We start from the raw sequence: 25,290 nt of genomic DNA on the forward strand, positions 1-25,290 counted from the left end.
GTGCTTTCCGATGTTTCATTGGATGTTTCCGTGTGTCATGTCATACGTCAAATTACGTTATACAAATATAACCTAAAAGTGAACCACGAAAATATTAAAAATAACTGAATACTTGAATCCATAGTACTAATGTTTTCGTAACAAAAGTGCAACAACAATGGGTAGTCATATTGATGTGAAGAACATTTCAATAAAATGTCAGAAATGTCGTCATGTTTTATTAGAAGATGCAAGAGAAACTAACAATGACTTTGCTTGCAGCATCACGCAATGTAACAGTTACAACGTTCAGAACTTTATATATCTGATCGAAGATAAGCTACCAAACTGGATCAAGCGTAAAGTTGAAAGTGAACAATGGACCAAAGGAAAACTACATTGTGAGAATTGTGGTTATAAAGTGGGGTCTTATGATTTTATATCTGGACGAAAATGCGAGTGCAAACAGACGGTTCTACCGCCGGTACATTTCGTAACCAGTCAGATTGATAAACCAATTGAGATACCAATCATAAATTCCAATCCTAACTAAATTTTAATAAATAAATACAATAAAACATGTGTTGTATAACTTTATTTGTAAACCATAAATTATCTCTACTCAACTAACATTGAACCCGCGGCAGTATTCTCATTGACTTCAATATCTCTGCATTGTGCTGCTTGAAGTTCCCTTCGGATCTGAAACAAAAACAACTCTGTTAAATTTGTAAATTAAAGTAAAATTCCAATAAATACATTATTAATTAGTAAGTAAATGTATAAGTAATAAAATAAAGTATGTGAAGATATTTAAAATTGATAGATAGATAGGCACTCGTTTACCTTTTAACCGCCATAGAATTTTTCCTCAAGCATGCTTATGTTGCCGGCGGCACAAAGTTACACAAAATTTTGTCTTATTTATCAAACCATGATGAAATGAGTCCAATTTTGTATGTCTTACATATCAGTCTACGGCGGTTACAAGATTAATTGAATGTCACCGACATGTCACTCTTGTGTGCAAGCAATTAAGTCATATTTTCATAGGAATTTGTTGAAAATGTTTAGTGTGCAGTCCACACTTCCATCAACCCCTTAATGATTTAATACTTCAACAAAACATTTGATTTTCATCCCTGATAATGATTTTAGTATAGATGCATGTTTACTTTAATTTAATTAATCTTACTTCAGAAGTAATGTTGGGATGAGAGTGTTTTCGTAGTAGTTCTAGGAGAGCATCTCTCTGTTCTGTAGAGATATCAGACTTGTAGCGTTGAACAAATGTCAGCAAAGCCTGGTGCCACAGGACAGGCAATGTGCGATGATCCATCTGAAACCTAAAAATAGAGGATTTCTATGTGAATTTCAAAATATAAGATAAGATAAGATTTCTTTATTGTCAAAACTGGTACATAGGTCTTATAAATATCACAAAAGTCCATCAGCTTCACACACAATGACTTCACCCATTTTGAGAATATTTATTTGTTTTTTGCTAACTCATGTTGTTTAAAGTGTTATAGTTAGGGAGGCGAGGTAGCTAAATGGCGTAATTCAACGGCGCCGTCGAGACCTATCAAAATCGAAAGATAAAATAATTTCGAAAAGAAAAGCTCGTATGGCAAAAACCATTTTAGCGGTGGGTTTGGCGTGTACGGTTTTTCAAAAATGTTAAAAAAAACAGTTACTTGGGCATTCTCGAGCGCGTCAGATATTCATACTACGTATGCCCCGAGTGCCTCTGATAACAACGGTATACTAATCTGCCGGTTTGCGTGGTGGGGGTAGGCATATAAAGTAGTCAAAACTGCAAAAAAAAAAATTTACTCGAGCGCGTCAGATTTTCGGAAGGGGTGTTAAGTAGGCCCCAAGGAAGCTTCTTTTAAAAAAACTGACGATTTCGGCGTGACGATAAGTTACGATGAATTTTTGAAAATGCAAAAAAAAAAAGTTTTTTTGAAATACTCGAGCGCGTCAGATTTTCATAGGGGAGGTTTATCTCGGTATCCTGAAAGCATATTTTTTTAATCTGACAAAAATGTTGGTGGGTTCTCTTAATCTGACCGAAAAAGGTTTTTTGGTTCAAAAAATTCCGTGGCCGCGCTTTTTATTTGGACAAAAATGTAAAGAGACCTTTTTTGTGTAAAATTAAATTACCTTTTTTGTTTATATAAACTTTTTTTTTGTAAAATGTATCGTTCGCGACTTATATGCCGCAACGCGTTCTTAGGAAGACTAAATGGCTCCTCCACACTTCCGGTCATGCGGAAACCGGCAGATTTTGTATTTTTAGTAAGTTTTAGATTATATTCTTCAAAAAAAAATAAAAAAAAATCGCGCTTGAGAATGCCGGATTAACGTTTTTTTTTACAAGTTCGCGACCCTATAACTCGGCGGCGTCAAGGACTTATCGTCAGATTAGTTAAATTTAGTCTTTAAACACTAAAATCAACCCCCAATATCTTAATCTGACGCGCTCGAGTATTTCAGACTATCCATTTTTAGGGTTCCGTAGCCAAATGGCAAAAAACGGAACCCTTATAGATTCGTCATGTCTGTCTGTCTGTCCGTCTGTCCGTCCGTATGTCACAGCCACTTTTCTCCGAAACTATAAGAACTATACTGTTGAAACTTGGTAAGTAGATGTATTCTGTGAACCGCATAAAGATTTTCACACAAAAATAGAAAAAAAAACAATAAATTTTTGGGGTTCCCCATACTTCGAACTGAATCTCAAAAATTTTTTTTTCATCAAACCCATACGTGTGGGGTATCTATGGATAGGTCTTCAAAAATGATATTGAGGTTTCTAATATCATTTTTTTCTAAACTGAATAGTTTGCGCGAGAGACACTTCCAAAGTGGTAAAATGTGTGCCCCCCCCCCCTGTAACTTCTAAAATAAGAGAATGATAAAACTAAAAAAAATATATGATGTACATTACTATGTAAACTTCCACCGAAAATTGGTTTGAACGAGATCTAGTAAGTAGTTTTTTTGTATACGTCATAAATCGCCTAAATACGGAACCCTTCATGGGCGAGTCCGACTCGCACTTGGCCGCTTTTTTTTTACTAATCTGATCGTCTATCCTAGGCGCGCGTCACTACATATAGAGCTAAATACTTTACAAGGTTGTTCTATTAGGTCTAAGGTATCTCTCATATCTTAAACTGCCACGCTCGAGTATTGCCGAAAATTCCCCTATTCGCCTCCCTAACTATTATATTGGTAGCTATTAGGCAGTGAACTAACATAGCTTGCAGCTAATGAAATTAGTCTTGAAATGTGTTTAACTATTAAGTCCAGCTATCACTTAACCAGAAACAACTACCGAACAAAGTTATGCTGTATAGGCACACTTTTGACATTGATGAAATTATGATTAATTTATTGTAAGCCATTTTTGAAAAAAGATCAGGAAGGACCTAAACATAATATTATACATTTATCATAAGTATCTCAATTAATCATAGTACTGCTTTGTAGGTAATAGCATAAATTTACTGGTAAGTCATGGAATTGGATGGGTTAATTCATAGCACAGATAACAACCCTTTACCTACCTGAGAAAATGAAACACTACCGAGTCTACGACTCTGTATGGGAGCGCATATTTCTTGTCAAACAAAATGCGCAGAAAGATAGAATTAGCACCAGTGTAATCCATCTCAGCAATTTTCAAAAGTGCAGCACTGGAATGAAGAACGGGCACCGAATTCCTCGCTAGCACGGAACCCACAATGATAGCTTCACGCAGTGTGCAGTCACCAGCCTGCAACAGGTTACAAAAATATTTCATTTCCCTTACCAAGTGCTGCACAGTAAAGGGAAAGGTGCAAAACTAGGCTATTTCATAGTTTACCTCCAGAAGGGGCAGTAATATGCCCTTCATAAATGCACCTGGCTTGAAGAGTGATTTTCGGAGAGCTTGGTAAAGATGGAAGTTCAGACGTTTGTACTCTTGCAAGTCGTCGCGTACACGCGGCAGCAGCACAAGATTGTAAAACCGTTGCGCCATTTTCTCCTTCAGATTAGAGGCGAATATTCTAGTTGCCTGATTAAAAAACAAATACATTTTATTTTAATATTTATTTCTCTCACACTTACACTTAACTGGCAATTAGTAAACCTTATAGCAAACACACTTGGTTAAGAGTGTTGCTGTTAGTAGCTTAAACACCAGATATTGAGTCTAAATAATAAAAAAAGAATAAATTGTATGACCTGATACATAGCAGCAGCAGACCAAGTAGTAGGCTCAGTTAGATATAGTATTTGTTCCCAATTTTGAAGATGTGGTATCATTTTGAAAGCCTTCGGCAGCTTCCCGGAACGATATTTTTTAAGAACATCTCTTACGCCCTCATACATCGTCTTGATTCTGGAAGTAATATATAAACTATGATAAAAAATCATGGATAACATTCTACATATAGTTCAGTCTATTTCAGAGATGTAATAACTACTCTCTTTGGATATAAATACAATAATTTCCTGCACACTATTGTCCATTAGTTCCATTACTGGCTAAAAACATAAACATTTTCATTAAACTAGATTACTAGATGGACAAGCTAGTGTTTGGCAAGATCCGAATAGCAGTGTTTAACACTTGGATGATAAGCAGACACCTTATTCTTAAATCACAGAGCATATGGCCATAAATTACTGTTATGAAATAAATACCCTTTCTTTAAAATTATATCATGGGGTAATTTTTCATTAATAAAATAAAAATATATAAATAAGAATATACATAGAACCATTGAGTTACGATATAACATCATACTATATCCTGACTAATCAGTTTGTTTAGTTTTTGTATTAAATAAGTCATATTTAAGGAAGATAAACAGAAAAAGTAACTACATAAAAGAATATGCAGGTATCAGTTAGCAAAGGAAGGGTATTCTGCCCTAACATCACCCAGTTTTGAAATATTTTAGTACTACATTTATTATGACAAAAGGATTCCAGATATTAGGAAAGATCATTATTAAAATTACTGAGTATTAATGAGTGGCTGACGGACACAATTGATCTTATAATAATCTGGACCCATCAACTGCCCATTAGCTAAAATTTAACCTAATACCTAAACAATATTTTCTATTAATTTTTAAATAAAAAAAGGAACCTTGGGTCTATATTTTGAAGTTTTAATGTCTCTGCATCAGAAAACTGAGTTTGAAGTTCAGTATGCTTGTCTGTAATCTTTTCCTTGATGATATCAGCCAGTGTCCGAGTTCTTTCTGGCTTGTCTGACATGAACCTTTGTAGTGCCTCTTCATCTTTTTCATTAATAACAATATTATCATAATATGTGTCTGGTTCTAAATCATCATGATCTGAGCCTGTATCATCATCTGAGTCTGCATCTATAAATATATAAATAATCAAACAAAATATTTGCAATCTAATTATTGCAAACAATTTTGACAAAATTGGTATTCAACACATGTGATAAAAGTAAAAAATACAAGTTGCATTGTATATGTCACCATATAATTGTAAACACTCATTATAATCTCGCTAGTTAAATTATAAACTGACGGTAGGGAAATTATAAACTAACCTAACCTACGTTAGATTGTAAACTAATGGGTTCACAATCTTACGGTGTCATATATAAGAAGTAACAAGTTATTGTATTCTTTGCAAGACTGAACTGAGAGATCAATGGAAAAAAATTCAAGAAAGATTAAAATTATTATTATTATGACACAAGAACATGAGCAGGGATCTCTTGATAGAACCAATAACATGAGATGAAGAATTTTTAAGCCCCATCTCCATATCGCGCGGCAAACCATCGAACATTGGCGGCAGCCGCGCGCAATGGATACCGGGTTGGCTCGCGAGCCAACCCGGTGCCAAGCCAATGTTCGATAGCTTGCCGCGCGATATAGAGGCGGGGCTTTATAAGACGTTAAATTATAGCTGCAGAAGAAAGATATGGGTAATACCTTTAAGTTTAGTTGGGAGCTGTACTTTATTACCCATGGAGGGCCCACTTTCACCTATATCTAGTTCAGCCTGCTGCCTTCTAGCCACTTCTAAGATCTTCTTCGAAAGCTCTGGGTTAACGAACTGCAAAACATATTTAAAAAATGAATAACAAAGTCAAAATTAATAGACTTTCTTTTATACATTGTCCACTTACATCTTCATCATCATCGTGTCTGTTTCTTTCCTTGTTTCTGTTCTTGCTTTTAACAGAGGTAACTGCCTCAATTTGGTCGGCAAGGGCTATATTCTTGCCCACTTGTGAGGGCTTTAACCTTTTCACTTTTCCCATTGTAAATTCACTTGGTCTACTTTCTTTCCTGGGCAAATTATTAAGATACACTTAATATTGTTATATAAAAAGACAAATTCTTCTAATAGATTTCTTCTTAAAAGTAAAATGATCGTAAAAGACTACAATGACGACATACCATGTGGTTTTATCCCTATATTTTTAAAAAGGATTATTTATGATGATGACGTTTCTTTCCTATAGGTTGCCTTATTGCGTTTTTGCCATAGACATAATATTTATTGCGTTCGAAACTTCGAAATCTTCGAATACCGCTCTATTTGCGACTGGCAATAATTTCATAACAAAATAGGGCTCTACCATGGCTCTACTCGTCTTGCAACAAACCGTTATCCGATCGCGACGCCTTCCACGAGTGTGGAGGGCCCTATAAGTTTTCTCTGTCCGTCTCAGCCATAAGGCCATAAGCTCCCTAGGTGCGAAGCCGCGGACGCGAGAGTGCAGTCAAGTTCGCAGATCTGCGAAACCGACTTCACACTCGCGTCGCGATTCGCGCAGGCCACACTCGCGCCGCGATTTGCGCACGAGTGTGGAGGAAGCCATAGCTAGTCAAGCAGATCTTGTCAGTAGAAAAAGGCGGCAAATTTGAATAATGTAGGCGCGAAGGGATATCCCATAGAAAGTTTTAATTTCGCGCCTTTTTTTACTGACAAGTACTGGTCAAGCAGATTAATGAAGATTGGCTTTTACAGATTTTGAAAAAAACATATACAGGGTGCGAGAAAAAGGTTGTTTTTGACAAACTTTTTTTTATGCCAATCGATCCCATTCCTATTGAGGATCAAAAACTTGTATGGAACCTAAACAAAATTTCCGGCTAGAAAAGCCACAAATCGAGGAAAACTTTTCCTATACAATTTGTATGAAAATGAAAACTTTTATTTTTCACATGCTATTTTTATATGCCAATCGATTGCATGGTCCTATTCCTATCCAGTATCAATATAGCTGGTCAACCAAGTCTTGTCAGTAAAAAAAGGCGCGAAATTAAAATTTTCTATGGGACGATATCCCTTCGCGCCTACATTTTTCAAATTTGCCGCCTTTTTCTACTGTCCAGATCTGGTTGACCAAGTATAGTTTCCTAGGGGTCAACTTTCGATAGTGTATTAAAAAGCCACAAATTAATAAAAACTTTTTCCATACATTTACTATAATTACTATCCTGGAGAACTCGTGAAATTTTATTCACAATTTTCTATCTGCCCAATCAGGTTTGTTGATTTTCGCAGACAGCGTAAATCGACTCCACACTCGCGTTCGCGGATTCGCCCGCGTGGAGGGGGCTTTTGGTGCGGAGTGTTGTTGGTTAGGTATTTCAAAAGGAATAGAGGTCTTCAACAGCATTTTTTTGATAAAATGAACATTTTACGAAATAAACGTTTTGAAAGAATATAAAATTTTGACCTCTAATTTTTGAACCAAACAAGGTGACATTGGTCGGGAGCCTCCTTTCCGACCGTATACCTAACAGGCGCTTTAATTTAAACGGATTTAGCCTACGTAGGTAGGTAAAGTCTATTTTTTTATTCGGTAGACTGAAATGACAGTTAATAGTATGAAATGACATTTCATGTTCATACTATTAACTGTCATTTCAGTCTACCGAATAAAAAAATAGACTTTAAGTATGTAGGCCTAGGTAGTTAAGATCGTGGGCATAAAATAAAATGGTATTACCTGTTATATTTTCTGAACATAAGATTTATTTAAATCATAACATAGCATCGCATCAGGATCCACGCCTTATGATCTAGTTGATGAATTACCCCTTAGGTTGTATGTGAACCGCTTGTACTCGTAGGTATTAATTGTTTAATTGTTGTTTAGATAATTTTACGTCACCCTAGGCCCGTAAGAGGAGAAAATCTCCCTTCCTGGCCAAGGCAAGACAAACCACGGGCGGTAATTTGTTGTAAAGCCCCAGATAGCATATTCGCACAAACACCTGCGATCTGGGGCATTCACGAATTCACCTCCCTAGGTATGTATTGGGGTAAATTGGGATAACAATATTGAAAAGGCTAGGAACCATTAATCAAGTTGTTCTAGTCTAGTTGAAGGACTCGAGCAAATCGATGACTGTCTTAAGGTTGGAGTTGATGATGCCGATGCCGTTGTGGATGGCGTTGCGGATGTTCACTTCCACGACCTTCATAATGATGGTGTCGAATATTCGCACGAACACGGCGATGGTGGGATTTAACAACCAGTCGGTTAGGATGTTGCCGGTCAGCCGGACGCGCAGACGACTGAAAACGAAATTGTTGTCAGAGCTATACTAGCTTGGTTTAACTCTAACACTTTCATGTCAACGATTACTTTGTTATTATCAATACTTTATTGAGTAGGGTACTTATTAGTAACGTAAAGCACCTATATACTAAACGTAATTATACTAACCCAATGTCAGTCAACGAAAATTGTTGGAGATGGATTTCATCATTGTTGAAATCGATCAAAATGTCAGTGACGACCTTGAAATTATCGAGTGACCCACGGATACCGCCGGTGGGGCCGATCCTCATCACCTTCAAGCGGTAATTGTAGATAAACTGAAATAAGACAAGTCCATTAAACACTGTTGTTGTTGTTCGCATAACCAAATCCAGGGCATTGCTTAAACTTTCAGGCTAATTCGAAAGTGCACTGATATCAAACTGATAAGTATTAAAATGATATCTGTAATCATACCTAAATTGTACAACAATCAACTCTAAATTGTACAGTGATTTGGTTTATACTGTCAGACTGTATACATTCTGTTTGAATAAATAAAATAAAATAAATACCAGTTAGTTGTCCCGCCTGTCGCGTTTTATACCTAAATACTTGCCTAAATTAGATGTTAGAGATATCTCTATACGTGACGGACGCGTCCTTTTCGTTAGGGCTCAATTTAGGGTAATGCAAAATTATAATAAGATGGGATTATTACTTCAAGGTTCGAAAACTCCAGCACGACGCGCACGCGCAGCATCTTGACGAAGTAGTTGACGCTCTGGTCGCCGGAGCGCTGCACGTTCACCAGCCCCGTCATGTAGCCGTCGTGGATTGTCAGCCACGCGCTATATGTCAATAGCAGGTATCTCTGAAACCACAAGGAAACGCTCACTAAAGGAATTAGATAGGTACTTATTATTAGTGTCCGACCGAAGTTGAAACGAACCACTTCAAAGCCCTCCACGATCTCGGGCAGCTCCATGGGGTCGAGGCCGAAGTTCTGGATGTGCGGCACCAGCATGCTGATTGTCTCGTCTACATAGTCGTTCACGGTCGCCGTTATGCCGAGGTCGTTAAATTTCTCCCTAATATGAAAAAAGTATTAATTAATTAGAGTAATATTAGTCCAAAGAATTTATTATTTTAATTTCATTTTATTATTTACCATTGTTGGGCTTTTATGATGACTGAATATACCTATAAATAAAAAATATGAAATAGCGTAGCAATGCAATATGAATGATATTTAATTAAAATTTTGTTTTTCTTATAAATTCACGGGTATATAGATATACATCCCAGTCATTTGGCATGTTAAATTTTGTTTATTATTACCTAGAGTCTGTGCGGAAAGAGAAGAGTCGTGGAATGTACGGGGCCCGATACATTCCACGATCTTCTCTTTCCGCACAGACTCTACTTACCTAATTTGTTTTGCAATTTTTATGTTTAATAATGTATTATTTGTAAATAGCTACCATTAAGTAGTATTAAGATTATTGCAATGCCCTAACGGGGTAGGTACGTATCATGTAGGTACCTACTTCATAACATAATGTTTCATACCATCCTCGCATGGTAATTAACATGATCGCAATAAAGTATATGAACTAATGAAGTATATTTTTTTTACTTTCTATATGTATATGTATAACATCTTTGGCAGTCGAGTACCTACAACCAATTTTCATAAGAAAAAATAAGTTTTAAGTACCTATATAGATTTTGAATGATAAATGTTTAATGCACTAGATAATTTGGATTAGACTTGTATTAGTAGAAGACGCGATGGTAAGGCGAAAATATTGCTTCCTCTAGCTACCGTGGCTTGAAACCCTCGCGACGCTAAAATTCCACTTCTTGCATCAAAATGTCCCATTTTTTGCGATGACGATGTCTAGACTTTTATACAGTTTTTCTTTAGTCTTTCTAGCAATAACCAACCTACTTACTTACTACGTAGGTAATAGGTATATACCTACTTAATTACTCTAATTGCGTGTAAAAGATTGCGTAAGTAGAAGTGAAGCTTATTGTTTGAGTTTGATGTTTAGGTACCTACCTAGTTATCAAAGCTATTATCTTTGCTTAATCGTATCAAATTTTGAATTCGATACACTTGTATAAAGGTATCAGTTAGTTAGTAGAATTAAAATACCTTATAAACAAATTCTTATCAAGTTTTACTTTTAGGTAACCACTTTATCTTCGCCCGTTTCCAATGGGTATTATCACAGATCTAATCTATGATCTATGAAATACTTTCGCAGGTACCTATTATAAACAAGTAGGTACCTTTACTACTTTATAATTTACTCATAAGACGCGATTTTAATAGGTATAATGGAAGAACCATTTCTTGTCACGCACATACAAGGAAAGAAACAAACAAAGGAGACACAAGATCAGCAACAATTACGAGCACATAATTAACATTAAATTACTTACGTACTTAAATCTAAATTAAAATTGCATAGTGTGACAATGGACTATGCATTTACTGTGATACTCGTTAACGAATTTTGTTTAACCCTCGCAACGCTCTAAACTCCACTTTGAAACCACTCGTTACGCTTGTGGTTCAATTTTGGAATCTTTCGTTTGCTCGGGTATCAATCTTATAAAATTACGGTAGTAAATAAGGAGTAGGTAAATAAATCAAGAGTACCAAGGAAATACATTTTAGGGTGGACAACCGAGTACTTAAAGATGTGCAAGTTGCGGAAAAAAAAAATCCCGGAAATCTCAGGAAAATCATAGGAAATAAAGGCAACTTTCATAAGAAATTAAGGAAACCTATTTTAGAAACGAAAAATTTAGATCCCCATTTGCGAAGTTTCCGAAAATTTTCAATGTGGAAATTTTTCGACGGCACATCACTTCACATCAGTACAACAGAGTGTCATTTTATTGGGCATAAAAGTTTGTATGAAAAGGCGTTAAGCGAATAGTATTGCTGACTGTACCTACGCGTTTTATTACGAAGTGTATGCAACGACCAGGAAAGTCCAATTTTGCGTTATGAAGAAAAGAAATAACAGTGAGTTCACAGTTTTCATAATTTTAAATATACCTATAGGTTAGACATGGGCCCTGTGACTTGAACTGCTTAAAGGTGTTTACAGTACCTACATATAGTGTTAATTTACCGCGAATTAATTTATACAAATTTCTTACTTTTCACATTTGTGTCGTAATGCTTATTTTTTTAATACTGTACCAGTTATTCCTAACCTAACTTTTTTCTTAATTTATCACCAGTCGGGCATTTCGGGCCGGCTAACTACTCGCCTGTGTCACGCGCACCGCGCAACGTCAATTTGAACTCCTGCTTTGAAACAGACCAAGTTTGGACTCACTGTTGGGCTTGCAGCAGCAGCGGCGCCAGCAACTGCTTGGGGGCGGTGCCAGCCTCCGCCGCCAGGACCATCAACGCCACCACCAACGCGGTATACTTCTTGTACATCATTACTTACCCTAATGACAACTGCGACACTTATCTTCGATTTTTTTTATTTATACGAACCCTTGCAATGCTACAATAGGTCTTATCATAGTTTTAAGTATTAAAAATCAATGCCGATCGTGATTTAGATCTCAACAAATCATAATTAATCGGTTTAATTACCTACCTATGTAATATACCTATCTGTTTACTCGTTGTGGTTTATCTATTGAAATAACGTAAATATCTCCAATTCGACTGAAGTTAATCTGATAAAAAAAACGAATGAAGCAAGTCCTGGGTTCGTAGCCTGGTATGTACTTATCTACCGCTACCATGAGTTTTTCGGAATTTATGCAAAGGTGTTTGTGACACCCTCATTGGGCTAGCGAGAAGCAATAACTCGAACCCTTTATATATTTTACGGGTAATGTTAAAAGGTTAATCAAACTCAAGTTTACCCTTGTACCTATAACTAGTATTACCCAAGCCTTTTGGGTAATATCCGAAAATTTAAACAACATCAATCTGTAAGTACCGTAAAATGGGGTGAGTAGGGTCAAAACTGAAATTCAAACCTCGATAACATTTTATTTTTACATATGAAAACTGCATGGTGTATATAATAAGTGTTCCGGACGTTTGTATTTTAGTTTTTATTTTATTTTGGGTAGTTCCATTTCATTACTTTGACGATAAAGAGGAAAACCCACCTCACCCCGTAGTGCCTCGTATTTGGGGTGAGAGGGGTTTTCATACAAAGGTGATTTTGGAAGATTGTTGGATCGATATTTTTTATTATGCGTATTACTATAGCTCCATTTTAAATTGGAATACATTATTTTTGTAGTAGTAGCCTTAAAATCCCTTCTCACCCCCCTCTCAAACCTTCTCTCCCCATTCATAACCCACCTCTCCCCGCGAAACCTACTCACCCCGTTTTACGGTACACATATATATATCTAGGTCTACCCAACACTGGCTTGGGTAATGTTAGACGGTATAAGAGAAAACCCTGTGGAACAGCAGTGGGACGTACATATACTACTTACAGGCAGGTGATGACGACGAAGGTGGTAGCGTAATATATAATATAGGTACCTATATTTCGCGCCTTATTAGGAAACTATCTTTGGAAGCGGGAGTGTATTATGCGCCGTGCATCGATGGCAAGCGGGGCTCCCCTGATTTTGTTCAAGCGCGAAACGTGCTTTTTATGTGTAGACATACGACTTACGAGTATATTAGGTAACATAGGGTTATAGGTGCAACGTGGTAATGCAGTCCGAATATAGTATTGGATTCCACTGTAAGTCTTTCGGAGCTCAAAGAAAGTCCTTGAGCTTATACAAAGAAAGCAGCTGTCCTTCATCTTAACGGAAGTTGTGTTTTGTGTCGTAGCGACGAAGTTCCGAGCCACTATTTTGTTTCCTATCAGTACTGGATGGCGGTGCCATTATGTTCTTATTTATTTAGATAAGTACGAGGTACGAGTGGATGAATGCCAATGGGTCTCTCTCTGCTTATAAACAGGTTTTAGACAAACTTACTTCTTATGCCTTGGCCGCAAGTATTTTTCCAACTCGACTATTGATAGCGTTATTCTATCTAACATAAATAACTACATTTTACTATTGTTATCATATTTTTAAATCAATGCTTTTATATTTACAAGAAAGGTACATATCTAACTGCGAAATCAGGGTAATTTTGAAAATTACAAATATCTATTATATAAGTATGTATATCGTCGCCTAGCACCCATAGTACAAGCTTTGCTTAGTTTGGGGCTAGGTTGATCTGTGTAAGATGTCCCCCAATATTTATTTATTTTATTTATCTATTTACTAAATTAGAACGTCTTTCTACTGTAGCAGCATGCATTAAACGAATTGCCTTGCGTGCACTCCCAGTATGTCACGTATGTGCATGTATAGTTTGTCAAAGGACTGTCTCATTTCATACATAGACAGAGAGAATCATACTATCCTTGTCTTGCACTAGTACTAGCACCTAAAAGAAAAGGATGAGTATAGTTATTTTGTTCTTATTTAGATACTGACAAATTTGGTTTGACCAACTATATTATGTGTTATCAAAGTCTGAAGTGAGTTTGATTTGTTATTTTTAGATGTTAGTGGTTTTCAAAATTACCTCTCTTTGGAAGTTACCCCTGCATTGGGGTATAAGCTAGAAAGGAAAAGTACCTAAACCCTATTGGTATTAATGGGTGCTTTTACCGTAGACGTCAATATTAACGGCATTTATCTGAATGATGACCTAAACTAAAAGATTGTCAAAGTCGACGGTTTTTAGCATTTAGGTAGTGTATACTCCGAGCCACCCGGATCCATTCAAATTCAAACCGCTTGTCAAGATGTAGGCAGGCAACAGGTCTGGCAGCTTTCAGTAGGAACCAACTGTGAAAGTAAAAGTCCTTAAAATTACTGCAAACTAGTGGCCTATTTTATAAAGCTACAAGTTACAATTTACAAGCGGAAGTCTCTTTCTAACCCTATATGTTAGAACGAGACTTCCGCTTGTAAATTGCAACTTGTAGCTTTATAAAATAGGCCACAGTTCGGTCTCAGCGCTCACCCATACTTAGTTCCTTATTATTTTTATTTCCTAGATTTTATTTTGTCATATAGTCCATATAAATATTGTAATCTAAATCAAGATCGGCCCAAGTAGGAGTAAAGTATATACCTGAGCAAAGCCATCATTTAGCACCATTATGTATGTACATATTAAGTCATGACTAATATAACATAACAGGGCCTAGTAGGTATACTAGGTATTTACGGCGTGGGCGTACATTGACTTGATTTCAAACGAAAGAATTTAGTTCGACTATAAATGTATACACCCCCTAGGTATATTTTGTTATTTTTCTACTCTTGTAATTTTAATAGCAATACATACACACTTTGTGGATATTTCAAGTGTTTACCTAACTATACATAACAGTTTCTGAAATATCCAAAGCTCTCCGACAGACAGACGGACAGCGTAAACTGAATAGGACGGGAGTAAATTCCGATGATCACTCTTCGGGTATGGAAATAAAAATAGAAAATGACGTAAACCGGTGGTAGGTATAAAAGAAACCGTTCATGTATGAAATACGGAACGCTAAAAATGCTTTGGTTTCATTATTACTCGCATAATTATTATATTACCTACAGATTACTTCGAACACAGCTGAAGGGGTATAAAAACAAAACAATTCTTAATAAATTATTAATATACATATATTTATTCCGTAAGATAAAATTTTTGGCCAAATAAAATGTAAATAACTTACTTTATATTCCAGTTTTACATACAGTAGCACAATGTTTTGTTTATTCATGGATTCACTAACCTTTTGGACAAACTTACTTCTTATGCCTTGGCCGCAAGTATTTTTCCAACTCGACTATTGATAGCGTTATTCTATCTAACATAAATAACTACATTTTACTATTGTTATCATATTTTTAAATCAATGCTTTTATATTTACAAGAAAGGTACATATCTAACTGCGAAATCAGGGTAATTTTGAAAATTACAAATATCTATTATATAAGTATGTATATCGTCGCCTAGCACCCATAGTACAAGCTTTGCTTAGTTTGGGGCTAGGTTGATCTGTGTAAGATGTCCCCCAATATTTATTTATTTTATTTATCTATTTACTAAATTAGAACGTCTTTCTACTGTAGCAGCATGCATTAAACGAATTGCCTTGCGTGCACTCCCAGTATGTCACGTATGTGCATGTATAGTTTGTCAAAGGACTGTCTCATTTCATACATAGACAGAGAGAATCATACTATCCTTGTCTTGCACTAGTACTAGCACCTAAAAGAAAAGGATGAGTATAGTTATTTTGTTCTTATTTAGATACTGACAAATTTGGTTTGACCAACTATATTATGTGTTATCAAAGTCTGAAGTGAGTTTGATTTGTTATTTTTAGATGTTAGTGGTTTTCAAAATTACCTCTCTTTGGAAGTTACCCCTGCATTGGGGTATAAGCTAGAAAGGAAAAGTACCTAAACCCTATTGGTATTAATGGGTGCTTTTACCGTAGACGTCAATATTAACGGCATTTATCTGAATGATGACCTAAACTAAAAGATTGTCAAAGTCGACGGTTTTTAGCATTTAGGTAGTGTATACTCCGAGCCACCCGGATCCATTCAAATTCAAACCGCTTGTCAAGATGTAGGCAGGCAACAGGTCTGGCAGCTTTCAGTAGGAACCAACTGTGAAAGTAAAAGTCCTTAAAATTACTGCAAACTAGTGGCCTATTTTATAAAGCTACAAGTTACAATTTACAAGCGGAAGTCTCTTTCTAACCCTATATGTTAGAACGAGACTTCCGCTTGTAAATTGCAACTTGTAGCTTTATAAAATAGGCCACAGTTCGGTCTCAGCGCTCACCCATACTTAGTTCCTTATTATTTTTATTTCCTAGATTTTATTTTGTCATATAGTCCATATAAATATTGTAATCTAAATCAAGATCGGCCCAAGTAGGAGTAAAGTATATACCTGAGCAAAGCCATCATTTAGCACCATTATGTATGTACATATTAAGTCATGACTAATATAACATAACAGGGCCCCTATTCGACATGTGCAACTGTCAGATTTCGCGTCATTTGAAATTCAACTGCTGAAGTTCATTTGAAGTTCATCAAGTGCTGAAGTTCATTTGGTACAAACAATAATTTAACAAAAAACAACTTTGTTTTATTATTACTTTAAGGTTTATAATGGTTTGGTTTGGTTGTCACCTAACTGTGGATTGCTAATGTCAAATTTTGACAAGTAATGATTCCAAAGGTAGACTTGGTTCTCTATGACCTTCGGCACCATCTTGGAGTTTTTGACGTGCGAAAGGGTAATTTATAGCAAAGAGTAAAACTTTTTTTTTTCAGTACGTAAGTTTACATGAATTAATGACATCTTGTGAGCGATAGACCAACGAATGCGCTGTAGGCGATGCGGCGGCGAGTAGTGGAACTTACGTGACAATTTCCATCAATCAAAAAGGGACTACATTGCTGATGGTCGATAAAGGCTATTAATAATTGAATTTTAACAGCAAGAATGCCTTATTGACAAGCGATCTTTTTGTTGAACCCACACCTACACGTCAAATAATGCTTGCTCCACACATTCTCCTATAAACGCTCAAAATTGTAAAAAAATGAAACAATTTACTCATCACCTCTCTCAACTCAAGCTGCCTATTTCTAAACCACGTTAATAAACCACAAGTTGTACCTTAAGAGCCTCCTGTTGGAGCTGAGATTTAAATATTTTAGGTAAATATACCCGTCTCGCTAACGGAAGCGGCACCTAAAACTAATGCGATAAGGACAAGGTGAAAAATCCTGCGTAAAAATCTCAAATATCGAGGTCGAGTACGAAACCTCCTGTTTCCTGTTTACTTTTAACTGTTTCCTCCTCCAAAACTTAACCAATCGTAACCAAATTTGGAAATCTAAATGATTATGAAATTATCTGTGTCGGACCGTTTTGCTTTTTTGGCTAATTGATATCAGTTTTGAATACCACGCCTCTCATTGCGGCATAGTCAATTAGGCCATTTTGGCCATTTTTGAAGGGCTCTAGCGCCTTAAAAAACAAAAATATCAAAAAAAGCAAAACGGTCCGACACAGATATTGACAATATTAATCTGTGTTAAAAAAATCATTGCTCTAGCTTCAAAACCCACGGAGGAAACAGTCGAGTACGTTTGTATGGAGAAATGACCACTCCTGTTGGCTCTTAACACATTTCGTAAACCACATATTCAGAAAAGTCCGTATTTTATTACTAAGTGGAACATGAATAGCTTGTATTACTTTTTTGGCATAAAAGTAATCTAAATTAGTCAAAATATTTTGACTAAATATTGCGCTATTGCTACCTACTATATAGGTACCTACTACCTTAGTAACTTGGTAACTTTGTCAGTCACCAACTATTTTGATGCTACCTACAAAGAGCATCAAAATAGTTGGTGACTGACAGGTCAGGCTTCGGTCTTGGTAAGTAATATAGTCAAATACAGTAGGTCATAAGACCTAACATTACTACCAAGACCTAAAAGTACCTATTGTTTAATATGTATCTACTCAGAGATGATTTTTAATTAAAGGAGATTAAATACATATATGTTATTCAACTACAAATAAAAAAATTAGATCTATTTCAGTTTACACATTTTTTTTCGTTTAATTTTAATAAAACATTAAAGTTTTTAAGCATTCAACTTTATTTAATTTTCTTCACTTTATTATTTTCTGATATTTAAGTAGGTATGGTGTTTCAGGTTGGTAACAGGAAATAAGAAAACCACACCTCTCCAAAAACTCTGCTGGTGATTCACATCTGTAAGTTTAAATATGAAACATGATAAAAACACTTAAATTAAAAACTTAATGTCTGGGAGACCGAGTTTTGCTCGGGAAACATATAATAACCCAAAAATGCGCGTTTTCCCAGAGATAAAACCTAGCTAGATCGATTTTGCGCCCCCGTAAACCTCCATATAGCAAATTTCATCTAAATCCGTTTAGAGCCGTTCCCGAGATCCCCGAAATATATATACATATAAATAAATAAATAAATTTACAAGAATTGCTCGTTTAAAGGTATTAAAAACATAAATAAATTATTAGCCCTAAATCCTGGTAGTGAGTGTAGTGACCTACCAAGTGCGGTAGGGTGCCCTTCTGCAGGCTGCCCGCTTGCCCCGCTGGATAAGAATGCTGATCCGCATCATCAAAAGCATACAGATATAAAGCGCTTTGACAGCTCCTCATAGAGGCAACGCGCGCTAGGCCGCACGCCATAAATCTAAGCTAAAGTCTTAAATTCGAGATCATGAACATGAAATATTGTTCGCTATAATATTAAAATCATAGGTATTAGACCTATGATTTTACTATTATAGCGAAAAGTTAGCAGGAGACGGCCGTGCCGTGGTCGTGATAGGTACAGCATGCGTGGGCCAGACAAGCAAACCCTGAATTATGTCCCTACCTATTTGACTATACCTTTGTTCACCATTATGTTCACCTATGTATATTTACTCTTCTTTCCAAGATAATCATCTTTTTCAAGATGTAACCCGTATAATCGGGCTGTATAATTGCCTTAATTTTTTTTACACAAAGTTGTATGTAATCTTAATTCGATAATTAATGATGTTTTACATATTTATCATATACTATTTTGCAAATTTTTCTTGGATATTTGTACGTTGTTTATTTCGATTGACGATTACTATGACAGCGTTTTTTTTTTCTTTTTTGGCATTTACTACAGTAGCCAGTGTCATGTCGATATAAAAACACTTTAAAAATGGAAAGGTTGAGTCCTCAATACAGTGACATTATAACTCAAACAAGAACCATCCAAAGGGGGGTGGGGGGAAATTTCGTTATCTGCCTCTCTATCACTCTTGCATATACGAGCGAAATTTAATGGTGGCAGATAACGAAATTGGTATCGCGGCAGGCCCTCTTTAAACAAACCGCCTTGATTCATCAATGTTATATTTATTAGGAACAAACGTTGACTGCCGACTGTTCTATATATTATACTACTCTTTGCTGCCCACTTCTAGCGCTGGCGGTACACCGCGAAAATCAGTAAAATGCTGCAAATGGTGTTAAAGGTCTGAAAATCGGTACGATTGATCTTTAGGACATTTGAAACAATTTGACCCGAAGCGCCAACAAATAAAAAAAACGAGAGGAGTTATGACGTCATGTTTTTTTGTATGAAATAAAAAAAAATGTTTAGAAACCTATCGTGTATGGTATTAAACGAAAGGGCTTTCTGAGCCAATGCTAAAAATATATCACATAGTTACATTTCAGTCATTTTGTTTAAATTATAATAAAAATAGTTTTCAAAACATACCAAGTTTGGGCTTCTCCAGATACAATACCATAATTTTTTTTTTGTAAAATATACCTCAAATTATCCCTAATATCCTCATATCTAACCCTAATAAAGCAATTTTGAAATTATTTACATTTAGGTTTTTTTTTTTAATTTTTCAATTTTACAAAGTGTAATAATAGCCCTGCCGAATTACTCAATACGAGTAATAATGTCATTCGGGTAAAATAAGAGTATTGAAACTTGCTTTTTCTACTCCCGTACTTTTATTTGTCATTTAAAGGGTCGTGCACACACCTTTAAACCCCTAACTTATAGTTATCAACACAAGTCTTTAGTCTATTCCCCAAAAAAAATATTTGTGCATACACGCAGTATCTTTTTGGCACTTTTACGATACTTCGTGTAATCACCACTTAAAAAATATTGTATGGAATACATTGTTTCCAATCTAATTTTAATTGTCATTTCTGACAGATGAGTAAACCATATACATGTTTTGGTTAATGGTACGATTATTTTCATCTTTATAGGGCTGTATCTCCTAAACCGTGCGTCGTAGCACAAAAATAATCAAATTTTCGTTCCCCTTTGAAACTCCTAAGTAATATTTAGAAAACACAAAAAACAAAAAAATAAAGATTTTTTTTATAGGGTTGTATCTTCTAAACGTGCGTCGTAGCGCAAAAATATTAAAATGTTCATTCCTCTGTAAGAAACCCTAATTAATATTTAAAAAAAACACAAAAAAGAGATTAAAAAACACAAAAAAAAAACTTTATAATGCTGTATCTCCTAAACCGTGCGTCGTAGCGCATAAATAATCAAATTTTCGTTCCCCTTTAAGAAACCCCTAAGTAAGATTTAAAAAACACAAAAAAAGAAAAAAAAAGAAAAAAAAAGAAAAAGAGGAAGAAAAATATTTATAGGGCTGTATCTCCTAAACCGTGCGTCGTAGCGCAAAAATAATAAAATTTTCGTTCCCCTTAAGAATCCCACGCACTGAACAACCTATCACATTAGGACATGAAACAATCATCATCATCCATTTTTATTATTATTTCATTGCATTTCAAAGTAAGTGCTTGGTCGTAGAAAAAGTATTGTATGCAACGTTGTTTAACTGAGTCAAAAAATACTAGTGGCGTCTTTATTAACAATTTTCGGTTGTTGTTTGTTGTTATTGTTACTCACGCCACTCGCCTTTTTTGACCTCTCTTAAACAACAGTTGCATAAAATACTATTACATGTTCCTTTGGTAATATCTAAGCTTTAAGTAAGAAAAAGTTCTGATGAGTGGGGGGCGGAGAACTCGGGAAAGGGGGGACGTTAAAGGTGAGTTTTTTCGGTTAATTCTTTCTTAATTATTACATAGACAATTTTTACTACGACTTATAGATTCCGAGATATAAGCGACTTTCTGAAAAAAACCGTTATATATTAATTTTATGCTTTCTTTTTAAATATTTAATTGAGAGATTCATAGATCACACTATGTAAAATTGAAAAATAAAAAAAAAAACCTAAATGTATATCATTTCAAAATTGCTTTATTAGGGTTAGATATGAGGATATTAGGTATAAGATTAGAGGTATATTTTACAAAAAAAAATTTGCCGTATTGTATCTGGAGAAACCCAAACTTAATTGGTATGTTTTGAAAATTATTTATATTATAATAAAAAAAAAATACTGAAATGTAATGATGTGATATATGTTTGGAATCGGCTCAGAAAGCCCTTTCGTTTAATACCAAACACGATAGGTTTTTAAACAATATTTTTTTATTCCTTACAAAAAAAAGATGACGTCATAACTCCTCTCGTTTTCTTTTTATTTGTTGGTGCTTCGGGTCAAATTGTTTCAAATGTTCTACAGATCAATCGTACCGATTTTCATACCTTTAACATCATTTGCAGCATTTTACTGAATTTCTCGGTGTACCGCCAGCGCTATATAGGTATACTTGGTCAACCAGATCTTGACAGTAGAAAAAGGCGGCAATTTTGAAAAATGTAGGCGCGAAGGGATATCGTCCCATGGAAGATTTGAATTTCGTGCCTTTTTTTACTGACAAGATTTGGTTGACCAGCTATATACATATTATACTACTCTTTGCCTACGCCTTTGTTTTAAACTTTTTTTTAACAAGTTTTCACAGACAATTAAAAATTTGACATAGACACATCAAGGCGGTTTGTTTACAAAGGGGCCTATCGGGAAGTGCGAAAATCGAAACTCAGCTATTTGCCTCTTTATCGCTCTAATATGCAAGAGTGATAGAGAGGTTAGATAACAAAATTTCTAATTTATGACTGTATTTTTCTTTAAATATTTTCAAATATAATTAAGTTGCGTTGTTTTATCACAAAGTTAAAAAGACTTAAAAGACCACTGTCTGTATCATCACCATCAGATCAGCTCGATGGTAACCATAAAAATATTGTATTGTCACCCATATTACATATTATGTACTTATGTAAATTTTCAGCTTCATTGAACACCCGAGAAGTGGGTCAAATCTAGACACGCGGTAGCGTGTCCAGCCAAGTTCAAAGAAAAAGGAACTGGCGACGCAGCAACCGTGTGTAATATTACACGAACCATTTCGAGCTACTTTTGACCCCTTCACAACTTGAAACCTACTTAACCTACACACATGAAATTTGGCACATGTATTCAAGTCCCTTAGCTTGTTCAAAATACACTATTTCATAAACATAGCTCAAACAGTTATTGATAAATTAACCTTTAAAAACCGGCATTTTTGTGACTGACTGACATATAGATCAAAAACCTAACCCACTTCCAGGTGACCTATAAACTTGAAATTTGGCATCAAGGTAGACTATTAGGTGTATATAGAAGGAAAAATGTGAAAATTGGAAATGATTGATATTTTGATGGAAAAAAAAAATAATTAATACTTATAGACCAAAAACCTAACCCACTTCTAGATCACTTAGAAACTTGATATTTGGCATCAAAGTCGACTATTAGGTGCATATAGAAGGAAAAATGTGAAAACTGGAAATTATTGATATTTCGATGGAAAAAAAATAATTAATACTTATAGACCAAAAACCTAACCCACTTCTAGATGACTTAGAAACTTGATATTTGGCATCAAGGTAGACTATTAGGTGCATATAGAGGGAAAAATCTGAAAACTGGAAATTATTGATATATCGATGGAAAAAAAAAATACTTATAGACCAAAAACCTAACCCACTTCTAGATTACTTAGAAACTTGATATTTGGAATGAAAGTAGACTATAAGGCGTATACAAAAGAAAAAATGTGAAACTGAAACTTTTTGACAATTAACCGCGCGTTAGCGAGGGTCTCCTTTTCAGCTTAGGCAAACTGCTTTCATGATGAATACTATAGTAATTTCTGTACAAAAAGTAATGATATCCCAACAAAAACATAAATGTGAAATGAGAGCCAAGTTCAATATTGAGAATATGTGTCGTTGTTAACTCGCCGACAAAAGAATTGAGATCTATATGGGTGCCAAGTTCTGTGCTGTGTAGAAAATCCTGAGATTATAAAGGATTTGTCTTGGCTAGTTTTTACGTATAGGCATATAGGTAATATATATTTTTCTGTTAGTTTTTCAAAAACTTGGTTTGTTGTTAAAAACTAGCCAAGACAAATCCTTTATAATTTCAGGATTTTCTACACAGCACAGAACTTGGCACCCATATAGATCTCAATTCTTTTGTCGGCGAGTCAACAACGACACGTATTCTCAATATTGAACTTGGCTCTCATTTCACATTTATGTTTTTGTTGGGATTTAATTTGCATGATTTGATTGGAACCACATTGGAACAGACAGACAACCAACGGGACAGATGAAACTAAGTAAAAGCTTGAAAAAATGTGGCTTTTTCAATTTCTATTGCAACTTCAGATGAAAACGGGGTTTCTATTGTTTCCCAGATAGTTTTAAGCCATAATGTATTGTTTGCTCGAATTTTCGTTAGTCATAATTCATTTGGTTCAGAAACGCGTCACTTTTCAGGATTGCCATAAAACAAATCTAACCTAACCTAACCTATCTATAGGATAACCTAACTAAAATCTTGAAATGTTAACGGTTTCAGTTTTATGAGTAATGATAATATGACAAACAATACATTATGACTTAAAACTTTATGGGAAACAACGGGACCCCATGAAAACGTCCTTATTGAAGCATAAGGACCCTTAATTTATGGAAAGCCACATATAACAACCAATTCGAGGCTACTAGGTGGCAAAATACGACTCAATACGAGTAGGTAGGTCAAATACACGAGAGTAAGGATTTATATTTGGCCAAATATTCTTGTGACAAAGTTATTCTTCCTCGCGTTATCTCGATTTTGCCACGGATCATGAGAACCTATTGTTCGCTTGACAATTAATCTCAAGGATTGGCGTAGGCACTAGTTTTTCCGAAAGCAACTGCCATCTGACCTTCCAACCCAGAGGGTAAACTAGGCCTTATTGGGATCTGTTAGGCTGTTAAAGTTTAAAGTTACCTACTCGTAAGTCTCGTAACACAACATATAAGTTTCACATAACAAAATTACTTACATATATATATATATATATATATATATATATATATTATGTACCTAAACATATTACTTTTCTAAAAAAAGGACTGAAATCTAGTGCTGCGAAGAAACGGTATTTTTGTTCGGCTTTTTTGTTGCTATTTTGGCATATGGATACATGGTAGAAGAAGTAAGTATGGAATCCTCCTCCGTTTTGCGTGGTCCGACGCACCTGGCCGGGTTTTCGCGATTTTCCGTCAATGTCTGTCAATACCTTATTTCTTACGAACACCTAAAATAATAAGTTTAAAATTAATCTCAATGTCTCCAGTTTGCTGTTCATTCAAACTGACAAAATCCAAATTTCTGAGGCAATATACAACCGCTGTCTTATATAAGCCATTAAAATTCATCATGAATAACCCCACGTTGCGTTGTTATAAATTTAATTAAATAAATAATTATTGTATTTAATTTATAACAACTAATTAGGCATAGCGTCCAATTTAGAATATGACACAGGCACTAGTTCTTACGAATTTTACCTTAATTTATTAATCAAAGGACCTGAGGTAAAAGTGAGAAGAGGTTAATAAGCAGATGCACCAGCTAGTCGCCGACGCTCCGCTTCCCCCGGGATTAGCCCTTAAGCCTGCACCTAACAGACTGGCTCATAGGGGGCTATGAGCTTGCTGTTGCGTCAATTTTCATTTTTAGAAAAAAAACTAGTCTACTAACTACTAACAACACAATAAATGCTTATTTTGCCGCATTCTTCACTATCTCTCCCTATTTCACTGCCATCTAACCCAGAGGACAAAAATATAGCTTATTGTGGCTACTG

The 25,290-nt window shown here is 35.3% G+C and overlaps 2 protein-coding genes across 2 annotated transcripts; both read right to left on the reverse strand.

Annotated features, from left to right (window-relative positions):
* Window positions 1–561: 561 nt before the first annotated feature.
* On the reverse strand, window positions 562–6,504 carry LOC134661502 (bystin). Its single transcript, XM_063517616.1, has 9 exons — window positions 6,429–6,504; window positions 6,155–6,317; window positions 5,958–6,081; window positions 5,129–5,369; window positions 4,216–4,372; window positions 3,854–4,045; window positions 3,555–3,763; window positions 1,175–1,325; window positions 562–681 (listed from the first exon to the last, which is right to left on the reverse strand). Exons 2-9 carry the CDS (start codon window positions 6,287–6,289, stop codon window positions 598–600), a joined length of 1,293 nt encoding a protein of 430 aa, XP_063373686.1. The 5' UTR covers window positions 6,290–6,317; window positions 6,429–6,504; the 3' UTR covers window positions 562–597.
* A 1,801-nt stretch (window positions 6,505–8,305) lies between these two features.
* LOC134661057 (uncharacterized) lies at window positions 8,306–12,040 on the reverse strand. The gene is made up of 5 exons (XM_063516957.1): window positions 11,893–12,040; window positions 9,480–9,618; window positions 9,249–9,401; window positions 8,714–8,865; window positions 8,306–8,562 (listed from the first exon to the last, which is right to left on the reverse strand). The coding sequence occupies exons 1-5, from the start codon at window positions 12,000–12,002 to the stop codon at window positions 8,364–8,366; spliced, it is 753 nt and encodes a 250-aa protein (XP_063373027.1). The 5' UTR covers window positions 12,003–12,040; the 3' UTR covers window positions 8,306–8,363.
* Between the last annotated feature and the right edge of the window lie 13,250 nt (window positions 12,041–25,290).

This window comes from Cydia amplana, chromosome Z (assembly GCF_948474715.1).
Source record: "Cydia amplana chromosome Z, ilCydAmpl1.1, whole genome shotgun sequence".
NCBI lineage: Eukaryota > Metazoa > Arthropoda > Insecta > Lepidoptera > Tortricidae > Cydia > Cydia amplana.